Genomic DNA, 18,409 nt, shown 5'->3' on the forward strand with positions numbered 1-18,409 from the left:
AATTTTAGGGCTCATTACCCCTGAATCTGACTTATTCATCTGTTTCATCTGCATTTTGATTCTTAGAGACATTTGATTATGACATGTAATTGGGTAATGATGGTCATGAATTGATCTTGTCAGTTACAACGTAATGACCTTTGACATGTCAGTCAATTGTAGGACTATATTGTACATACTGTAGTCAACTATCTAGAGTCACAATCAAACCAATTGATAATTCCAAATCTTCAATTAACCAAACATGCAGGTTTGAGGTCTCAAAGAATTAACAGTGGTGAATGTAGTTGTATAAGATTTATTTTCATCAGGTTTTTAATGACATAATGGCAGGTGAAGACAACACAAGAGCTGTCAGCATAGCAAATGTAGACTCCTTCCATGGCTGTGTATGATTACGGGTACGCAGCAGTAAGTCCAAACCCAAATATTTGAACGCAGGCAACATAAGATAATGGGTTTTCAATTGCACCGGTGGACAATATATACCAAATGGTATAATATAAAGAAAATGCACAGCAATGTATACTGAATAGGTAATATTTTTGCTAAACTGATAGGGTTCAAGATATTTTTCACACTTTGGAGTTTAACATATGGCTTCCTAAATTTTGCAGAAAAAAAGCAATTGAAATTGAGGTAACTTACAAAACTCAGTACTCAAACTCTGGCGATACAATCCACTCAAAATATTTGTGACAGGTTAATAATACACTTAAGCCATTCAATTTTGACAAGAAAACAGTTATAGAAATCCTACGTCTATTTTGTATCCTTCCTTGGCAAGTATAGATTTGCAGTTAATGCCACTATTTAGAGGGAAAACAATTTAGGTACTGCAATGACAATAATTGTGTTATGCATAAACTGACTAATTCATGAAGGGTGCAATCAAAAAGTTTAACTTTAGCAGTGATGAAAGTGACTTTTTTTCCCCCTCACAAATGCAAATTAAAAAAATATGCTGATACCACCATCATGATTAGATAAAAAATCTCACAAGTGTTTCCTTGTTTGTAAACTTTCCGATTCTTTGTTTTAAGTGGACGAATAAAATCAACACAGACCAAAGTGAGTCAAACAGATGCATAATTAAATAAAACAATGACAAGGAGAGGCAAAAAGATAAGATGAAATAAAGAAGCTGGAGGCAGTGAGTTGAATAATCTCTCCTCGAATGTCTATTTGCTGGGCTTGCTGGATGACGAGTTGAGGGGAGACAATTACTGACAATTACGTACTGTCCTCCCTCTCTATTGTCAGACGGTTCGAGGAGGTAAACTCTGTGAGGCGGTTTTGGTCAAAGATTTCAAGGCCCCCGGATGAAGATAATGAGATCAATTGGGAATGTTGGCATTCAAGAGGACACGTAGAAGCGATACAAGACGCCAATGACGGTTGCAGCAATGGCCGGTATCACCCATGTGGTCCAGGAGTTGCTGAGATCGAGGTAAAGAACATCAATATCTTCAGAATATTTGACAGTCAACAATGATGATCATGTCATGACACCATGAAAATTACGCTACTTGAAGAAGTCATTTTCTTTTCCCAGAATAACAAACTTTATCTTATTGGTGCATTTTACCGATGTACGTATTCCTACAGTGAAATTTTGATGACTAACCTTGATTCTTCTGAAGTGACATTTACATTCTGCAGCAGCAAACAGAAGATAATAAACATTAAGTGATGTTTGCTTTGCAACTCAAAAGTCAAGCCCTAAGACTTTTGTTCTTACCGTTGGCTTTTCCTTTTTTCGGTCATCCTGCAAAGACAATCGGTACATTTACTGTAAATCACTGGGGGCTGACAACTTCACAAAATGTGCAAACTACCTCACACGCTACACAAAATGGCTACAAAAACAACAACTCTAAAAGAGTGTAAGTAAACACTGTCAAAGCGAGCAGAAATCGGAGCTTACCATGTGAAGCTCCCCGATGTAGAACTGCTGCAGCATCTCTCTGGCATCCGTGGAGTGACCCACATCCTCAAAACTCTCTGTTGCATCTGCACCGGCTTGCTCCAGCAACACTTCCTCACCTCCCGGATGCTACACACAAAGCCAACAAATAAAATCAAATCACACAATTGGCCCACAATTTTGCATTTTTCTGCTCAATTAAGCTTGAAACATACAGAAGGAATTTGGTGTCATTCTGTTGTTTTGTATCTCCTTTTAATAATAATGACCCTTACACAAGAAAAGTGTCTTATCAACTGGTTAAGGTTCACAAACGCTGCGTCAAGTACCTCCCCTGCTGGAAATTGCACTTTTACCTACAAAGTATGAAGTAACGTAACCTAGTCTGGAAACAATGTTCTGTTTGCACATGCGCAGTTTGAGTTTTGAATAGCCAATGGGTATTTGATGTCTTTAAATGACGCAGTGAATCCTCGGCTACTTCCAGGAAGTAGTCGTAGCCGAAATGAAGAGACTCAAAACCGAACGCCAAGCAACGGCGCAGTTATGCCCAAAATACTTTAGTCAACTTTAAAAACTGGCCCTTACCTCTTCGAGGAAACTCGTGACGTCATAAACTTTGTCATGGATGATAAGCCACGTGTCGTTGCTCATATTATGACTTTGTACATCTTCTAATGTGTAGTATTTAACTTCATCGTTCAAGCATTTGCCCTTTTCATCACCATTAGCAGGTCTGTCTTCTTCGTTAATAGGGTTGCCGTTAACTTCCTCGCCCATGTTTTGTTTTGCTGCAAGAAAAACAGATATAGCAACTGAACGGCTCGCAATATTTGATTCTAAAACCCAGGTGCTGATTCTAAGCTAGGTGCTCCGCTTCAAATGCGCTCCTAATGCGTAAAAATAATAAATATTGTGGAAGACCGACAACATAGAGTTTCGCTTGAAAAGCAATTCTGAAAACCAAAAACACCTAATACCCGAACGTCCCCGTACATCGGCAGATAAGGAAAATGACCAATGACACCCGTGGTATTTGGCAACCAGGCGCAACCTCGAGAGCTAGCCAATCAAATTGTGGTGTACGGAGTGAGAACCAATCAAATGCTACCACTTGATGATCACATGACCTAAACTCTCAAATTTCCGCTGCTTTAACGCATACGTAACATTGGAGGTTGCTGTAACATTGTAACATTTTTTTATTTTTTATTTTTTATTAGATGTGAGGCTCTGGCTGGTTATAATTTGGATCTAATATTCAGAACGAGAATTAGTATTTATACAAAAAATATATTCCCGATGTTGTTGTCGTCTACGGTTTCCCCAGAAGCTTTTTTATTGCAAAAAAAATATTAAAACGCATTCTGGTTTTTGGAACATTTTTTTTTTTTTGTAGCACCCTTATATTTTTAAAATATCGAAAGCGTGCGTGTTGTGCTGTAAACCGTGCTTGTTGTGCTGCAAACCTGAGAACCAGGGCCTCCTCCAGAGGATGCTGTGAGGTCCCCCACAGGAGAACAACTTTGGTTGTGCTTTTTTTCCAAGTGAATTTGTATAAAAACATATCTTCCAGACTTCTACTGCCGGTAATCGGTGACTATTTAAATAAAAGGTTTGTTTTACCTGTATTCCATGTACATATTGGGATAGCAACGTTGAATTAGAGTTCTGCAGCTATATCCATTCTGGATAATCCTCAAATTCAGATAAGAGCGCCTACAGCTAAATTAAGTCATAAAAAATACTTCAAATGAAATGTGGCTGCTTATGTAAGCTGGATCAAAACAGGGCACGGCTAAACAGTAAATGAAATTCTTATAATGATTTACAGAAGGAAGATTGGTGGTTACAGAGGTTCTTGTGGGACAAATGTTGGAATCAAAGCAAATGAAATAGACTATTGCCAGGATGCATATAAAACCACTGGATGCCATTTTAACTATAATGCTACAACCCCGTGGAGCTTCATCCCGAATAAGCCGATGTGTATGTGCGTTACTTGCCAATGGACAAACTTCGGGTTTAAAAAAAAAAAAAGCTTTTATTTACATTCAAACTCAATTTGTCATCAAACTCAGCATCCGCTAGTCTAGAGACTTCAATGTGGCTCACCTGTTTCATTTATGTACATCTTCACACACACAACATTTGCAAGAGGGAATAAATATTAAATGTCATTGTAAAAGGATCTCATGTATATTTTAGTTAGATTTTTTTTTTTTTTTTACAGGTTTTGGGGTAACTTTTTAGCTTTCTCAGAAGCATTGGGCTCTAGTCTGCTGTAGCAGTACTATTTTAGTGGAGTGTTTGTTATACAAGGTGATCAGCATTTAACCAGTAGAGGGTGGTAAGTGGAGTTTGGTCAGCGCCTGCCGACATTCAAGCAGCAGAAGAAGAAGGGCAAAAGAAGCAATGGCGGCTCTCTTCTCTGTAAATATTTACGTTCGATCGACGAACGTGCTGTCAATATAATTGTTTCTCTCGCAGCCACGCAGGTTTGTAAATCTTATTACAAGCCCAGATGTATGTATTTTATTTTGAAAATATATGAATCTGATCGCAAAGAAGCACGACTCGAGCATTTTGACGTTTATCCCTGTCAGCGCTTTTAGCTAAACGGACGGCTAGCAAGAGTTCGCCACGCTTCGGTAAGTTTCATGTTAGATCATTGTCATTATCGGTATAGAATGTCCTATGTAATTGAACGTCGACCGCCCAAAACACAATACATTTTCATATTTAGTTGCATTATACGTTAAAAAGCATTTATTACCCCTTGCAGATAATGGATGACGACGACTCCATGCATAGATTGGAGGGGACTGATTCAAAAGTTCAGGTTGGAGGATTGATAGTTAAGAAGAAGAGCGCCGCTGCAGAACATCATGTTTTCCGGGCCCCGACCCCGCGCACCTCTCTACTGGGCTTGGATCTGCTGGCAGCGCAGAAAAGGAAAGAGCGAGAGAGTAAAGAACAAAGTGAAGCTAGTGGCGAGGACGGAGCTCGAAAAAAATCCAAGGTTTCCTCATACAAGGACTGGGAGGAAAGCAAAAGTGATTCTGGTTCTGATGATGAAGATGATGAGAAGAATGAACAGGATAAAAAAGAGAAGTAAGTGCTTTGTCTTATGTGATACTTAAATATAATCAACTGGACTTTGATAATGTTAATGAAGGAAATAGTCAATTCTTGTGAGAATAGTACAACTCAAAATGGGCGCTATAATCATTCGGAACCATTTTCATTTCACCATGCCAGCCGGAAGTACCGCACCAGTGGCTCAGAAACACCTTCCAGTCCCGGAGGGGTAAGCGAAGAGTTCCGTCGCCGACACGAACAGAGAGAAAAAGACCGACGTGAGCTTGGCGTCTACATCTCCTCCAAAGATGACAAGAACAGAGACAAAGATAAGGGCAGGGATCGGCGGAGTGAAAGAGGTGATTCTAAAGCTTTCTTCTATTGAATTTGTAGCGGATTCTGAACTCAGTTGTGATGCTAACATTCCTTTTTCTTGTGAGATACCCGAGAGGGCAACCGCTCAGACCGTTCTCACCGGAGCGAGCGGTCGCAGAGAGATGGCTGGTCGGATCGCCTCAGTCGCGGTAGCAGGCGGGATGAACCACAAACGCCACAAGAGCATCCGAGAGGTAGGGTTTTTTTTTTCATTTGTTGGATACTTATAATTATGCAACTTAATATGTGAATTAGTAGTATTTTTTCGACCTTGATGTCTGTCTTCAGGTCTATGAACTTTAGTACAGGCTCTTTGTCCTCATTAGTGAGACAATTCAGTCCGCTTTTTTTTGTTTTCTTCTTTTTTCTTAAAACACAGATGGTTCTACGCCTTCCCGCTCCAACTGGGAAGAAGAAGACAGTGGTTATGCCACTTCACGGCATTCCCAGTGGGAGTCTCCCTCCCCTACACCTTCTGCAAGGGAATCGGAGCGGAGTCGGCACACTGGCCGAGAGAGCGAGAGAAGAGACAAGTGAGTATCTAATGTTGAAATTTACTGTGGCTTAAACAAGTGCCATCTTAAAAATGTATTCTATGTCGTGGTGATGATTCATTTTGTCACATTTTCTTGTGGTGTTTTATATTAAATTTAAACTCTATTATTATTATTAATTATAATTTGTCTAAATCTTTTGCAATATCCTCTCTGCTCTGACTTAAGGTCAGTAAGAGGCCGTTACACTGATGACACGCCCCTCCCCACTCCATCCTACAAGTACAACGAGTGGGCCAATGACAGAAAGCATTTAGGCTCCACACCTCGTTTATCCCAAGGAAAAGGTAACAAATGTTATTGTAAATGCGTCTTCCAAATGTTTAACGTGAGATTCTTGACGAGACTCCTGACTTCAATTAACATAGGTAAAAAAGAAGGTGGGACTGGAATTGCATTTGATAACGAAGATGAGAAAGAGCAGTGGGAAGAAGATCAGAAGGTTGGCTTATTGTTTTTATGTTGTTATCTTTATTAGGAATGCACTGATACCATTTTTTAGACAAAGTAATGGCACAAGTTATTATGTTTGATTGCTTAACAATATAGGCGGCTCGGTGGCGCACTGGGTAGCACGTCCGCCTCACAGTTAGGAGGGTGCGGGTTCGATTCCACCTCCGGCCCTCCCTGTGTGGAGTTTGCATGTTCTCCCCGGGCCCGCGTGGGTTTTCTCCGGGCACTCCGGTTTCCTCCCACATTCCAAAAACATGCTTGGTAGGCCGATTGAAGACTCCAAATTGTCCCTAGGTGTGAGTGTGAGTGCGATTGGTTGTCTGTCTCTGTGTGCCCTGCGATTGGCTGGCAACCAGTTCAGGGTGTCCCCCGCCTACTGCCCGATGACGGCTGGGATAGGCTCCAGCACGCCCGCGACCCCCGTGGGGACTAAGCGGTTCAGAAAATGGATGGATGGATGCTTAACAATACCATGTGTTGTCATCTGGACCATACCTGGAAGGTTTGGTCAGGCTTGTGAGGTAGTATTGGTGTCGTAGTATCAGAGCATGAATACAGCCGCACAGTATCAGTGCATTCCTAATCTACCTGCATATATTTCTCAACATACACATTATGAATTGCTCAGTCTTTTGTTAATTCATGCACTGTTTGCAGCAAGCTGACAGAGACTGGTACATGATGGACGAAGGCTATGATGAGTTCCACAACCCTTTCACTTCCACATCTGAAGACTATGTCAAGAAGAGGGAGCAGATTCTTCAGAAGCAGACTCAGAAACGAATATCCGCCCAGAAACGTCAAATCAACGAGGTAACTTAACACTGGTGTACTCTGCGCGTGTGTGTATTTCACTATCTCCGGCTAACGGGCTCTGTTTCCCTAATAGGACAATGAACGATGGGAGACCAACCGTATGTTGACTAGCGGTGTGGTGCAGCGGTTAGAGGTAGACGAAGACTTTGAGGAGGATAACGCGACAAAGGTTCACTTGCTGGTTCACAATTTAGTCCCTCCATTCCTAGATGGAAGAATAGTGTTCACCAAACAGGTAAAGCAAGATTGGCTTAGCTTCACATGATGGAAATGAGGTATTTATTTCAACTTTTGATTTCACTGTGTGTTTTTGCTTTGTCATCGCAGCCAGAACCCATCATCCCTGTGAAAGACGCCACCTCTGACTTGGCTATCATCTCCCGCAAGGGCAGTCAGCTTGTTCGTAAACACCGTGAGCAGAAAGAGCGCAAAAAGGTCGGCTGCCAATTTAGAATTTAACATGAAAATGGCGGTATTATTATGTTGGTTACACATTCAGTAGAATCTAGCAAAGCGTCTGCTTTTTATACTTTGATTCAAGACCAGCAAAACGTAACACCTAAATGTGTTTTCAGGCACAGCACAAACATTGGGAACTGGCAGGCACTAAGTTGGGGGACATCATGGGCATCCAGAAGAAAGAAGACGATGCCGGCCAAGTGGTTGGCGAGGATGGCAAAGTAGACTACAGGTCGGCCTTTGTAGCGTTTCACAATGCGGCGACCGTGTCTTACTCACAGAGCTGTGGAGTCCATTAGGCCAACCATTTCCATGTATTTTAATAAGGTCTCCTCCTCGCTTGATTTTGTAGAGCAGAGCAGAAGTTCGCAGATCACATGAAAGAGAAGAGCGAGGCCAGCAGTGACTTTGCCAAGAAGAAAAGCATTCTGGAGCAGAGACAGTACCTCCCTATTTTCGCTGTCAGGCAGCAGCTTCTTAACATCATAAGGTATACATGCGTTCGTACGAGCTTCAGTTCTTGTGCTGAGGTTCCATGATTAACTATGTTTTTCTACCCCTGTAGGGACAACAGCATTGTGATTGTTGTCGGAGAAACGGGAAGTGGGAAAACCACTCAGCTGACGCAGTACCTTCATGAGGATGGCTACACCAGCTACGGTATGGTGGGCTGCACTCAGCCCCGCAGAGTGGCCGCCATGAGTGTGGCCAAGAGGGTCAGCGAGGAAATTGGCACCAACCTAGGAGAAGAGGTAAAGGGAAAATATTCCCCCCCTGGTTTGAAAGCACAACTCCAGTAAATAATATTACATGCTAATGGGCATACATGGATTATGTTAACTCCAGTCGTGGGCCACATTGAATGTGAGCTTCTAAGTATTTAACCAACAGGCGTATGTATTCTATAGGTGGGCTACGCAATTCGTTTTGAGGACTGCACGTGTGAGAAAACGATGATAAAGTACATGACGGATGGCATCCTGCTCAGAGAGTCACTGAGGGAGTCCGATCTGGATCACTACAGCGCCGTCATCATGGATGAAGCTCACGAACGTTCGTTGAACACTGACGTGCTGTTTGGTCTGCTCCGGGAGGTTCGTTCTCCTGTCCCACACGCCTGCTTGATTTGCAACACATGAAGAAGTCGTGAGCATCATGATTCTTTTTTTTTTTTTTTTTGGTTTCTTTTTCCCATCAGGTTGTTTCTCGGCGCACAGACTTGAAACTGATTGTTACCTCAGCAACAATGGACTCCGACAAGTTTGCAGCATTTTTTGGCAATGTACCTATATTTCACATTCCAGGAAGAACATTTCCAGTGGACATATTGTTTAGCAAGGTGTGTATATTTTTGCTTTTTGCCTTTGCTGTACAAGCACTACATTGATCAAACGTATTTCTGTAACTCTTGTTTTGTGCTCTTTAGACTCCTCAGGAGGACTATGTTGAGGCAGCAGTGAAACAGGCCCTGCAGATCCACCTCAGTGGGTTGATTGGCGACATTCTCATCTTCATGCCGGGTCAGGAAGATATTGAGGTGAGGGACAAGGCAGCTTTATAAAGTTGCATTGTCAAAAAATTGATGAGGAATATGGATTTATTTAAATAGTTCAGATCAAAAGGGGATTATTTTTGGATGTGATACACACAGAGTGGAATATTTCATGACTTTATTTGTCATAATTTTGCTGATGATGATGGCTTGCAGCTAACAAGAAAGCAAAAATGCTCCTCAAGAAAATAGAACATCATGTAAGGAACTATTACAAATAATTTCCAAGTCAAGGAATTAGGGAGGCCCTCTCTTCTTTCTCTGTGTGATAAACAAATATATTTTTTAATTGATCAATTCAAATAAAAGACCTCTTCTATGATATTCTAATTTATTGAGCTACACCTTTGTATAGTTGAACAGCAGGCAGTATAAGGACTGCATTGCATTATACACAACTGCTAACTACAACTTCAGTAATAAACATTGTTGAATTAATAAGTAACTCCTACGTAGCCCTTTGAATGGTAGTTGTCCTATATGATTTGTACTTTATTGACCTTGTAGGTAACATCAGATCAGATTGTGGAACGACTGGAGGATTTGGATAATGCTCCAGCTCTGGCTGTGCTCCCCATTTACTCCCAGCTACCTTCGGACCTGCAGGCCAAGATTTTCCAGAAGGTTTCTTTTCATTTTCGTCCCTGTCTATAAGATTGGTGCAATGGAAACTTGTGTATAAACATGATTATTGTTTTTCTTTCACCCGCTCAGGCCCCAGACGGTGTTCGGAAATGTATCGTTGCTACAAACATAGCAGAAACTTCCCTCACTGTGGATGGTATCATGTTTGTTGTGGATGCTGGATTCTGCAAACTTAAGGTATGCTTCACCTTGTAATTACAGTATTTATCTGATACACTGAGCTATGTCATTAGTTATTTTTCATGCATTTATTAACAGGTGTTCAATCCTCGCATTGGAATGGATGCTCTACAAGTATATCCCATCAGCCAAGCAAATGCGAACCAACGTGCTGGTAGAGCAGGTCGTACAGGACCAGGGCAGTGTTACAGGTATTCTATTTCTTTCTCTACATTGAAGAGCTGCAATTAGGACTTATTTATTATATATTTGCACCCAGGCTGTACACTCAGAGCGCTTATAAGAACGAGATGCTGACCACCACCATACCAGAGATTCAGAGGACCAACCTGGCCAATGTGGTCCTGCTGTTGAAGTCGCTGGGTGTTCAGGATTTACTCCTTTTCCACTTCATGGACCCGCCACCTGAAGACAACATGCTCAACTCCATGTACCAGCTTTGGATCCTGGGAGCGCTCGATAACACCGGTGTGTGGAATTGCTCGTGATATTAGTGTGCTTCACTCTGGTTTCTAAAGTGTGCCGATCATGTTACTTACTACATCAGAGGTTCACAATTTAATTGTATTTTGATATGAAGATGGAAAAATAACTTGCCAAGAGAAGACATGTTCTGGTCAGTATAAAAATTGATAATTTGGAGGGGTTAGACTTAGTGTTGGACCTTTTCATAATGAATTCATAATTGGGTTAAAAAAAAAAAAAGAAGGTAAAAATAGGGCCTTTAGTGACATCTAGTGGTGACTCTTCAGATTACCACCAACTACTATATTCATATTAATGTACTGCACTACTGCGTTCTTATCCCTCCTTTTCCAAGTTATGTGCCTAAGATATTTTAGCGTTTTGACATTTTGGTTGTTGTTGCACATGTTGGGCTAAAATGCCATCAACCAGCTTCATTTTGAGAACAAGATGAAATACTGGAACTATACCATCTCAAGTTTGTGCTTGAAGCCCCTTAATTCATGTCACACACACAAAAGCAGCCTCTGCAAACAAACCTGGATGGGCTAGTTGCAGGTTTGGCCTGTGAAGTAATTGCTTTGTAACAGATCCAATGTTTGATTCAACCGGTCGGGCCTGACCTCTGTCTCATCCTCAGTCATATTCCCCGGATTTAGGGATTTGGGGATAAGGAGGGACTTTAGATGATTCCCTGTATGGTGTGTTAACAGCAGATTTTCTCTGATTAAGTCTTACCTGCCCTAAACTGGTTGCTCCGCTTCTGCCTGAGTAAGCTTCTTAGACTGTCGTCTAATCATTCAAATCACAGCCGGGAAAGTTTTTTGATCTAGATCCTTTTTCCTAGGCTTGACTAGTCTGAGCTGTCACGAGTACATCCACCGCTTGTACACGGACAGAAAAGCAAGTCTCTTTATGATGACTTAGCCTTTGGAAAGGAACCTTATAACTCATCTTGTACATGCTTTATTATTCCTTATGTATGACTTAATCACTGTGCTCTCAGGTTCTTTGACGCCAACTGGCCGAATGATGGTGGAGTTCCCCCTCGACCCGGCGTTGTCCAAGATGCTAATTGTGTCCTGCGACATGTGCTGCAGTGCTGACATCCTCATCATCGTTTCCATGCTGTCTGTGCCGGCCATCTTTTACAGACCGAAGGTTTGATCATGTCATGTTTTAGCCAATTTATTTTGTTGAAATCATGTACTGGTATTTTTTGACCAAACAAAGTAAATGAATTTTGTTATTTTATAATAATTGTGTTTTTTATGATTATGACAATTATGTGATCATGGAGTATAGTATTTGGAATCATAATTGAATTTTGATTAATTGCACAGCCCTAACCGCTACTCTATTTTACATAACGCTGTGGGACGGAATATCATATTTTCCACAAATTGATGATATTGTTCTGTCCTCACTTCATCTTTTGGACTTCTGTAAAAAAAAAAAAAAAAAGTAATTGTATTGCTTTGAGTGACTATTTCGGACATTTTTTTAATCTAATCCAATTTAAATATATATGGGAGACCACTTAGTGATATAAGAAGAATATGCCTAATGTGTGCTGGTATCTGCAGGGCCGTGAGGAGGAGAGCGACCAGGTCAGGGAGAAGTTCTCTGTGCCGGAGAGTGACCATCTGACTTACCTTAACGTCTACCAGCAGTGGAAAAACAACAATTACTCTAGCATCTGGTGCAACGATCACTTCATTCATACCAAGGCCATGCGCAAGGTTATACTGATGACAAATATGTGCACACTAACCTCACATGTCTTGCAATTTGTTCAGAAGGTTATCATTAGGGGCATCACAGCTGCGCCTCCAAGATGTTATTATGACCAGATATCTGTCACATTAGATCAGTTGTAGGTTTTGATTTGGACTTTTGGACTGTTTTCCCAAAAAGAAGTGGCAATATATATAGCCTTTAAGGCTAGTTAAGCGCGTCAGTTGTTTCTAAATTATTGTTTCGTGTAAGGGTGAGGGAATGAATATTTCAAGTATGATGTTGTGTCCCAGGTGCGTGAGGTGCGCTCTCAGTTAAAAGACATCATGGTGCAGCAGAGGATGAACTTGATGTCATGTGGTTCAGACTGGGACATCATCAGGAAGTGCATCTGTGCTGCTTACTTCCACCAGGCTGCCAAACTCAAGGTATTTTTCTTGTTTTCTCCAAAGCCGGTAATATATCTCATATAGTGGTGGCATGTTTACAGCCACATAATGACATAGTGCCGATAAAACATCTAATGAAAGGCTTTAAATGTCTGACAGAAACTTTATTCATCTATGGCATGTGTTTGCTCTCAGGGCATTGGTGAATATGTGAATGTGAGGACGGGCATGCCGTGTCACCTTCACCCGACCAGCTCCCTGTTTGGTATGGGCTACACGCCCGACTACATCATCTACCATGAGCTTGTCATGACTACCAAGGTGAAACCTCTGACATACGGAACCACCATCGCATGGATGGATGGCTTTTTTTTTTGTTTGTTTTAAACTTGTTTTGTCTTGTAGGAGTACATGCAGTGTGTAACTGCAGTGGATGGTGAGTGGCTGGCGGAACTTGGGCCCATGTTTTATAGCATCAAACATGCTGGGAGAAGCAGACAGGTAAGGACAAGCAAGTTTTTGACTGACTTTTGCAACAGCCATACTCTTTGTCTTGGTCATGTGGCTAATTAATATTTTTGCCTATTATATTTCTTGACTCCTTGCTGAAAGTCTTGCCAAAGTAGTAAAAGATGCAAAGGGGGCGGGGTCATAACGATCCCCCCTTCTATCAACACTTTCTAATTGTGCCTCTCTTCCAGGAAAACCGTCGGCGGGCCAAGGAGGAAATCAACAACATGGAAGAGGAGATGGCGTTGGCTCAGGAGCAGCTACTAAGCCGTCGCGAGGAGAATGAGAGGAAGAACACCGGCATTGTAAAGTAAGTGGCTGGCGCTTCCTCTGCAACAATGGTTTCACGTGGCTCCCTCCCCGCAACTCACCTCTCCATTCTTTATGCACCGCAGAGATAGAAGCGTTTCATTTAGCCACCTCGCCGCCAGGCCGTATCTCCGCCCCTCCCTTTCCTCCAACTCTCTCACTCTTCATGATGAGCTTTTCTCACCTCTGGTCCCCGCAGACGAGACAAAAAGAAATAATATTGACTCCTGGCTGACCCCCATTACTGCAGCAATTTAAATTGGGGCACAGCAGAGCGCAGAAAGCGGGGGAACCTCCATTTTCAAATTAGACCCAAAAATTAATTTCACACCCATTCTGGAGCTTTACAGAGAGAAGTACGCTTTTAAATACAGATTTAAAAACTAACTTCATTGTTAATTAATGCGCTGGTTTATCTACATTTGTGTGACCGCACCGGTGTGAAATCTGTGGGAAAAAAAATCACACTTGGGGAAAGGGATTAGAATGAGATTTAGCCAGCAAGTGGGATGTGTGATAATGACTGTGGTCTCTGCAGCCTTCATTGTGACCACCTCCTAATTCTTTTTACGCCCTCACGATCCTACTGCTGCTGCCCAGCACACTTCGCATCAATTGGGCCAGTGACCCGCTCCTTTTGTTTTCTGTGTTTATGCCAAGTAGAGAATAAGCGGGAGTTTTTATCACCGCTTGAGTGGAGGGTTGAGTTCCTTTAAACCTTCAGTGAGCCAAGACAGATTTTATTTACGTTGGAAAAACCCACGGCACACCAACAAACAGAATTCAGTATGTCTTAAAATAAATCTTATCTTAATTTGCTCATAATTTGACATTGCTACAGTGTGGAAACTGGGCCTGCTTCCTTGAACACACTGTTCTCTGACCAATTAATTGAAAATAGATAAAGAATTGGTCTCCATGCTCGTTTGTAATTGTTTCACTTGTATGATTAATTTCAGTGACAAGCATTTTAGTAATAAATGTTTTTCCTCCACCTTTTGCTATATGGAATTCTATTAAAGTCTCATGAGAAGCTTGTCTGTGTGATCTTGCCAAGCAGCTGTGATTAAGGAAGATGGATGACGCTCTCAAAGTGAAGCTTCATCCACTCGTTCTTTCACTCTCATCGCTCCCCGATGGCATCGTGCGCTCGTGCATCTTTCCTTGGCCAGTCTTGCAGTCTTCCTCTCCCTTTCCTCTCATTCTGCCCATACCTTTTCCTCCTCTTCTTCTTGCTTATTGGTCGAGGTGGCCATCCATAACTTCTGTCTCTTCTCTGCTTTAGGTCGTTGAGAATTTGCACGCCGGGGAGACGAGAAGAGGCTCCCATGACACCCCGACGCACCCCTTCCCGATTTGGGTTGTGAAACACCTTGGGGTCATCCAGACCTCCATCACGGGAGCCAAGTCACAGCAGCCATATGCAGAAGCGCCTGCAGTTCATGTACAGGCCACTAGGGAGAGAACTTGTATCAGACAAAGCCCGTGTAAAGGTCCCCTTCCCTTTTTTCTATTTTTCTTTTTTAAATGATCTCCATCATTGAAAAATCCTGGATGGCTACAGTATGATTTTACTGTATTTTGACTACAATAATTGTTTAAAAAAAAGAAACAGAAAGAAAGAAAGACAAAAAGAAAGAAAATGTAATTTTGGGATTTAATGAGCCACATCGATTTAAATGCCTCTTTGTCAGATGGTTTTGTCTTGTTTCCATGTTGGCCGTCTATGAATTCTTGTATTAGTCTGTGTTGTTGTCGTAAAGAGCTCCACCACGCACTCAAGTGCTATCCGCATTGTACTTGTGCCACAAGTGTGGTCAGTCGCACATGTATTTTCACGCACAGCTACCTTTGCCTACTTTTAGCCTCCCCCCTTGTTTTTGCAGTGTGAAATAGCTTTGCAACACCTCCACATCAGATTAAACGTCAATAATGTTGTTTTCATACTCTAAGCAGTTTTTTTTGCATTCTTGTTTGCATGTTTTTGGTAGTGTGATGCACATAAACTCAACGTGTAGTGCTCCATACGAACTGGCCTTTTGTAACCACACATCCCAATGAAGGTCTTTTTTTTTTTTTTTTCTTTTTTCACATGGAGACTCGCAGACTGGCTTTTGTGTAAAATGGAACAATACATGTTGCTATTTTCATAATCCTAGGTGGTTTGAGTTTTTAATTCTAGTTTTTGTGTCTGCACATTACAAGCATCTGGAAAGTGTAAATCAGGTAAGGATGTTTTTGCCAGTGTGTAGATAAAGTCAAGAGCCATTCACACCTATAGACAAATTAAGATGCGTGTTTTTAGAACGCGAGAGAAAGCCCATGCAAGTGCAGGGAGAGCAGAAGCTCAACATTGTTGACTTAATAACTGGTGCTGGATAATCATTTTTTAAAGGAATTTGATGGGTTTAAATGATATTGTTTGCAATGCAGTACAGCTATAACAGGTGTGCGTCAATTACAGTAGTATCCAAATACCGGCGGTCCATTTATCAACTTGAGCCATGCAGTGTTGGCAACTCAAGCCAGATGGTCTTTTTTACCGCCCCCGGAAAGTAGTGATTTTAGATTCCACCAAATGGACCTTGCCTTGTGCAAAGGAAACAGAAAAAGATTTTCCTTCAATTGTTTCCACAAGTTGGATGAATACAATTGTCCAAAATATCTGTCATGGGAATAAATGAAGACATTGAAAAACACATAGATATTTAATATTGATTGATTAAAAGGTGTTTTATTTTTCATATCTTATACCTGCAATGGTCGCTATGAGATGGAATGGGTTACTCATGTTTGTTGTCTTATGATGACAAAGTGGCGGTGAGTGAAGTTGATCAGAGAGAAACAAAAATCCTCAGTCCATACCCCCCACCGCCGAGATGTCGCACATCTACATGAGCCTTTGAAGACCCTCAGCTGCAAAAGACGCTGATGCGCTTAAGATGAAGGACTCGCCTCCATGAGGGTGGATCATGTGTGGGTCTCTATGTAAATCTTCAGGTCAGAAGACTGTTGAACAAAAAGTCTGCGTGATGCTGTGTGGCGGAGCTGACATTTCTTGATGTCTCTCCACTGATACCTCTTAACAAGCCTGCATCTCTTTGGTGCTCTTGCCATTTTTTCAACTTGTCTTTCTCCCTGCACCCTTTCTTGTCCCCTGATTGACTGTCTGGCTTGCGCTCATGCAAATAAGGATGATTACGAGGGGCTACCTCCCTCCATTTTCCCAGTGGACTTGATTGAGAATGGCAGGCAAAAGCAAGGATAAAATGGACTGTACCAACTTTAATGAGACAAACGCGAGCTCGTGGGCTGACATTTGGAAATAGTCTGCGTGAATGACATCGTCAGCAGTCACCTTTCCTCATGGCTCTCCGCAAGGAGTCCTCTGTAATGATAGAGGGAATTAAGATGGCCTGTGGGGGTGGCCGGGATGGAAACCCGAGGATTAGGGTGGAAGGCCAGACCTCTTCAATTGGCTCATCTGTCACACCTGAAATCAAGACGGCACACAACATTAGATTTGATGGAGGGATTATGAAAGCATGGTTGTCCTAATATGATGAATTTTTCATCAAGCAATACTATTGGGTCCTGGTTTACGATCATTCTGCATTTTCCCTTTTGATTTTCAGATTCAGTTAACTTTACAGGTTTTAGAGAAAGGATGTGAGTTTTAGTTTTTATTGTTTGTCACCATTGTTTTGTTTTAGTTGAGTTTTTATTGGCTTTAGTATTTGTTTAGATTTTTTATATACAGTTGGTATTTGTGAAATGCGAGAGAACAAAAAACACGTGACAATAAGTACTGTTGAGAGAAACCAGGAAGAAGTCATTTTAGTTATTTACTCCTGCCTCTTGTTCAGCCATGAAGATAAGTGTGTGCATATTCATTTCTGCTTTTTACTCTACTTGGTCACCTTGATTTTCATTTATTCCATCAACTCATGGTTATTTAGACATGAAAAAGATCTTAGGAAGATAGATGCTTTGCTTTTATGAAGTATTAAAGGCTTTTTGTCTGCTGTCTGATGTAAAATAAATTAAAATAGCAATTGAACTTGATTTTTGTGTGTTGTACTCATGTTAGTGCACAATGGTAAATGAAGTTAACTCAAGCAAGATTGTGTTGTCAGATTTCCTGAAATATAGTGTTTCTTTTTTGAGATGGGAGGGTTTCACCCGGCAGCGACGAAACATAATACCCACAAGAACACAAGTGAGACTGATGAGACAACACTAAGGCATCAAGTGCTGTTTTAATTAACTGCTGCAGTGCGGAGAAGGAGACATTTTCTTGTCTCGTCGCTCCTGCATCGGTTTTGTTGCCCGTAAATGAAGAGCCTTCTGGGACGCAATTACAATCCAAGGCTGCATTAGGAGCACAGCAGGCCCGATGGACACTTCAGCCCCCTGTCACCCAGCAGGAGACGGCCTTCACTTGATTGAATTTTCAAAGGTACATCCCCCCTTAAAAACAAACAAACAAACAAACAAACAAACAAACAAACAAACAAACAAACAAACAAACAAACAAACAAACAAACAAACAAACACTTGCCTCCCTCTCGTGTTGAGGCCCACACGTGGTTTAGAACTGAAACTGAAACAAAGCACCAATGTACTGCCTTTGTTTTACACAATCTTTAAAGCAGGGATGGGAAAATCGTGGCGCTCTTTAATCCAGACTGCATGTTGAAATTAAATAGCCATTTTCTTAAAACCAAATTGCTTAAAATGTATTTATTGAGTCAATATCAACCCAATAGGGATTGAGACGTCTCACCTTGACCAAAAAGTCATTTTCCATTGAATTTCATCCTACTACTCATTGTATAAACGGATGTTGTGTGTTTAGGAATGCATATTGGTCAGGCTAACACAGTTTTAAAAAAGAAAAAGGCAGAGAACTTGCACATAAACGTCAAAATGTGTACTTGCTGAAAGGGTGGCCAAT

The 18,409-nt window shown here is 41.5% G+C and overlaps 2 protein-coding genes across 2 annotated transcripts; one reads left to right on the forward strand and one right to left on the reverse strand.

The window, feature by feature from the left end:
- Positions 1–282: 282 nt before the first annotated feature.
- Positions 283–2,959, reverse strand: cyb5b (cytochrome b5 type B). The gene is made up of 5 exons (XM_049718663.2): positions 2,516–2,959; positions 1,928–2,056; positions 1,742–1,768; positions 1,628–1,656; positions 283–1,439 (listed from the first exon to the last, which is right to left on the reverse strand). Exons 1-5 carry the CDS (start codon positions 2,705–2,707, stop codon positions 1,358–1,360), a joined length of 459 nt encoding a protein of 152 aa, XP_049574620.1. The 5' UTR covers positions 2,708–2,959; the 3' UTR covers positions 283–1,357.
- Positions 2,960–4,307: 1,348 nt separating this feature from the next.
- On the forward strand, positions 4,308–15,605 carry dhx38 (DEAH (Asp-Glu-Ala-His) box polypeptide 38). Its single transcript, XM_049718662.1, has 28 exons — positions 4,308–4,425; positions 4,534–4,578; positions 4,713–5,041; positions 5,189–5,367; positions 5,449–5,577; positions 5,763–5,916; positions 6,106–6,224; positions 6,306–6,379; positions 7,048–7,203; positions 7,280–7,441; positions 7,534–7,641; positions 7,782–7,897; positions 8,018–8,155; positions 8,231–8,417; positions 8,574–8,759; positions 8,864–9,004; positions 9,092–9,202; positions 9,725–9,841; positions 9,932–10,039; positions 10,121–10,233; positions 10,302–10,510; positions 11,514–11,668; positions 12,094–12,249; positions 12,538–12,672; positions 12,829–12,954; positions 13,039–13,134; positions 13,335–13,453; positions 14,738–15,605. Exons 3-28 carry the CDS (start codon positions 4,716–4,718, stop codon positions 14,817–14,819), a joined length of 3,702 nt encoding a protein of 1,233 aa, XP_049574619.1. The 5' UTR covers positions 4,308–4,425; positions 4,534–4,578; positions 4,713–4,715; the 3' UTR covers positions 14,820–15,605.
- Positions 15,606–18,409: the final 2,804 nt, after the last annotated feature.

Source organism: Syngnathus scovelli, chromosome 4 (genome assembly GCF_024217435.2).
Source record: "Syngnathus scovelli strain Florida chromosome 4, RoL_Ssco_1.2, whole genome shotgun sequence".
NCBI classification, from domain to species: domain Eukaryota; kingdom Metazoa; phylum Chordata; class Actinopteri; order Syngnathiformes; family Syngnathidae; genus Syngnathus; species Syngnathus scovelli.

What these genes read in the sequence shown, in the direction of transcription:
- cyb5b (XM_049718663.2), bottom strand. Translation starts at nt 2,707, where the DNA reads ATGGGCGAGGAAGTTAACGGCAACCCTATTAACGAAGAAGACAGACCT. An exon ending in ACATCGGGGAGCTTCACATG is followed by an intron (nt 1,769 to 1,927) that starts GTAAGCTCCGAT and finishes TTGTCTTTGCAG; the next exon opens with GATGACCGAAAAAAGGAAAA. An exon ending in GAAAAAAGGAAAAGCCAACG is followed by an intron (nt 1,657 to 1,741) that starts GTAAGAACAAAA and finishes TTGCTGCTGCAG; the next exon opens with AATGTAAATGTCACTTCAGA.
- dhx38 (XM_049718662.1), top strand. Translation starts at nt 4,716, where the DNA reads ATGGATGACGACGACTCCATGCATAGATTGGAGGGGACTGATTCAAAA. An exon ending in GGATCGGCGGAGTGAAAGAG is followed by an intron (nt 5,368 to 5,448) that starts GTGATTCTAAAG and finishes TTTTCTTGTGAG; the next exon opens with ATACCCGAGAGGGCAACCGC. An exon ending in CCATCTTTTACAGACCGAAG is followed by an intron (nt 11,669 to 12,093) that starts GTTTGATCATGT and finishes TGGTATCTGCAG; the next exon opens with GGCCGTGAGGAGGAGAGCGA.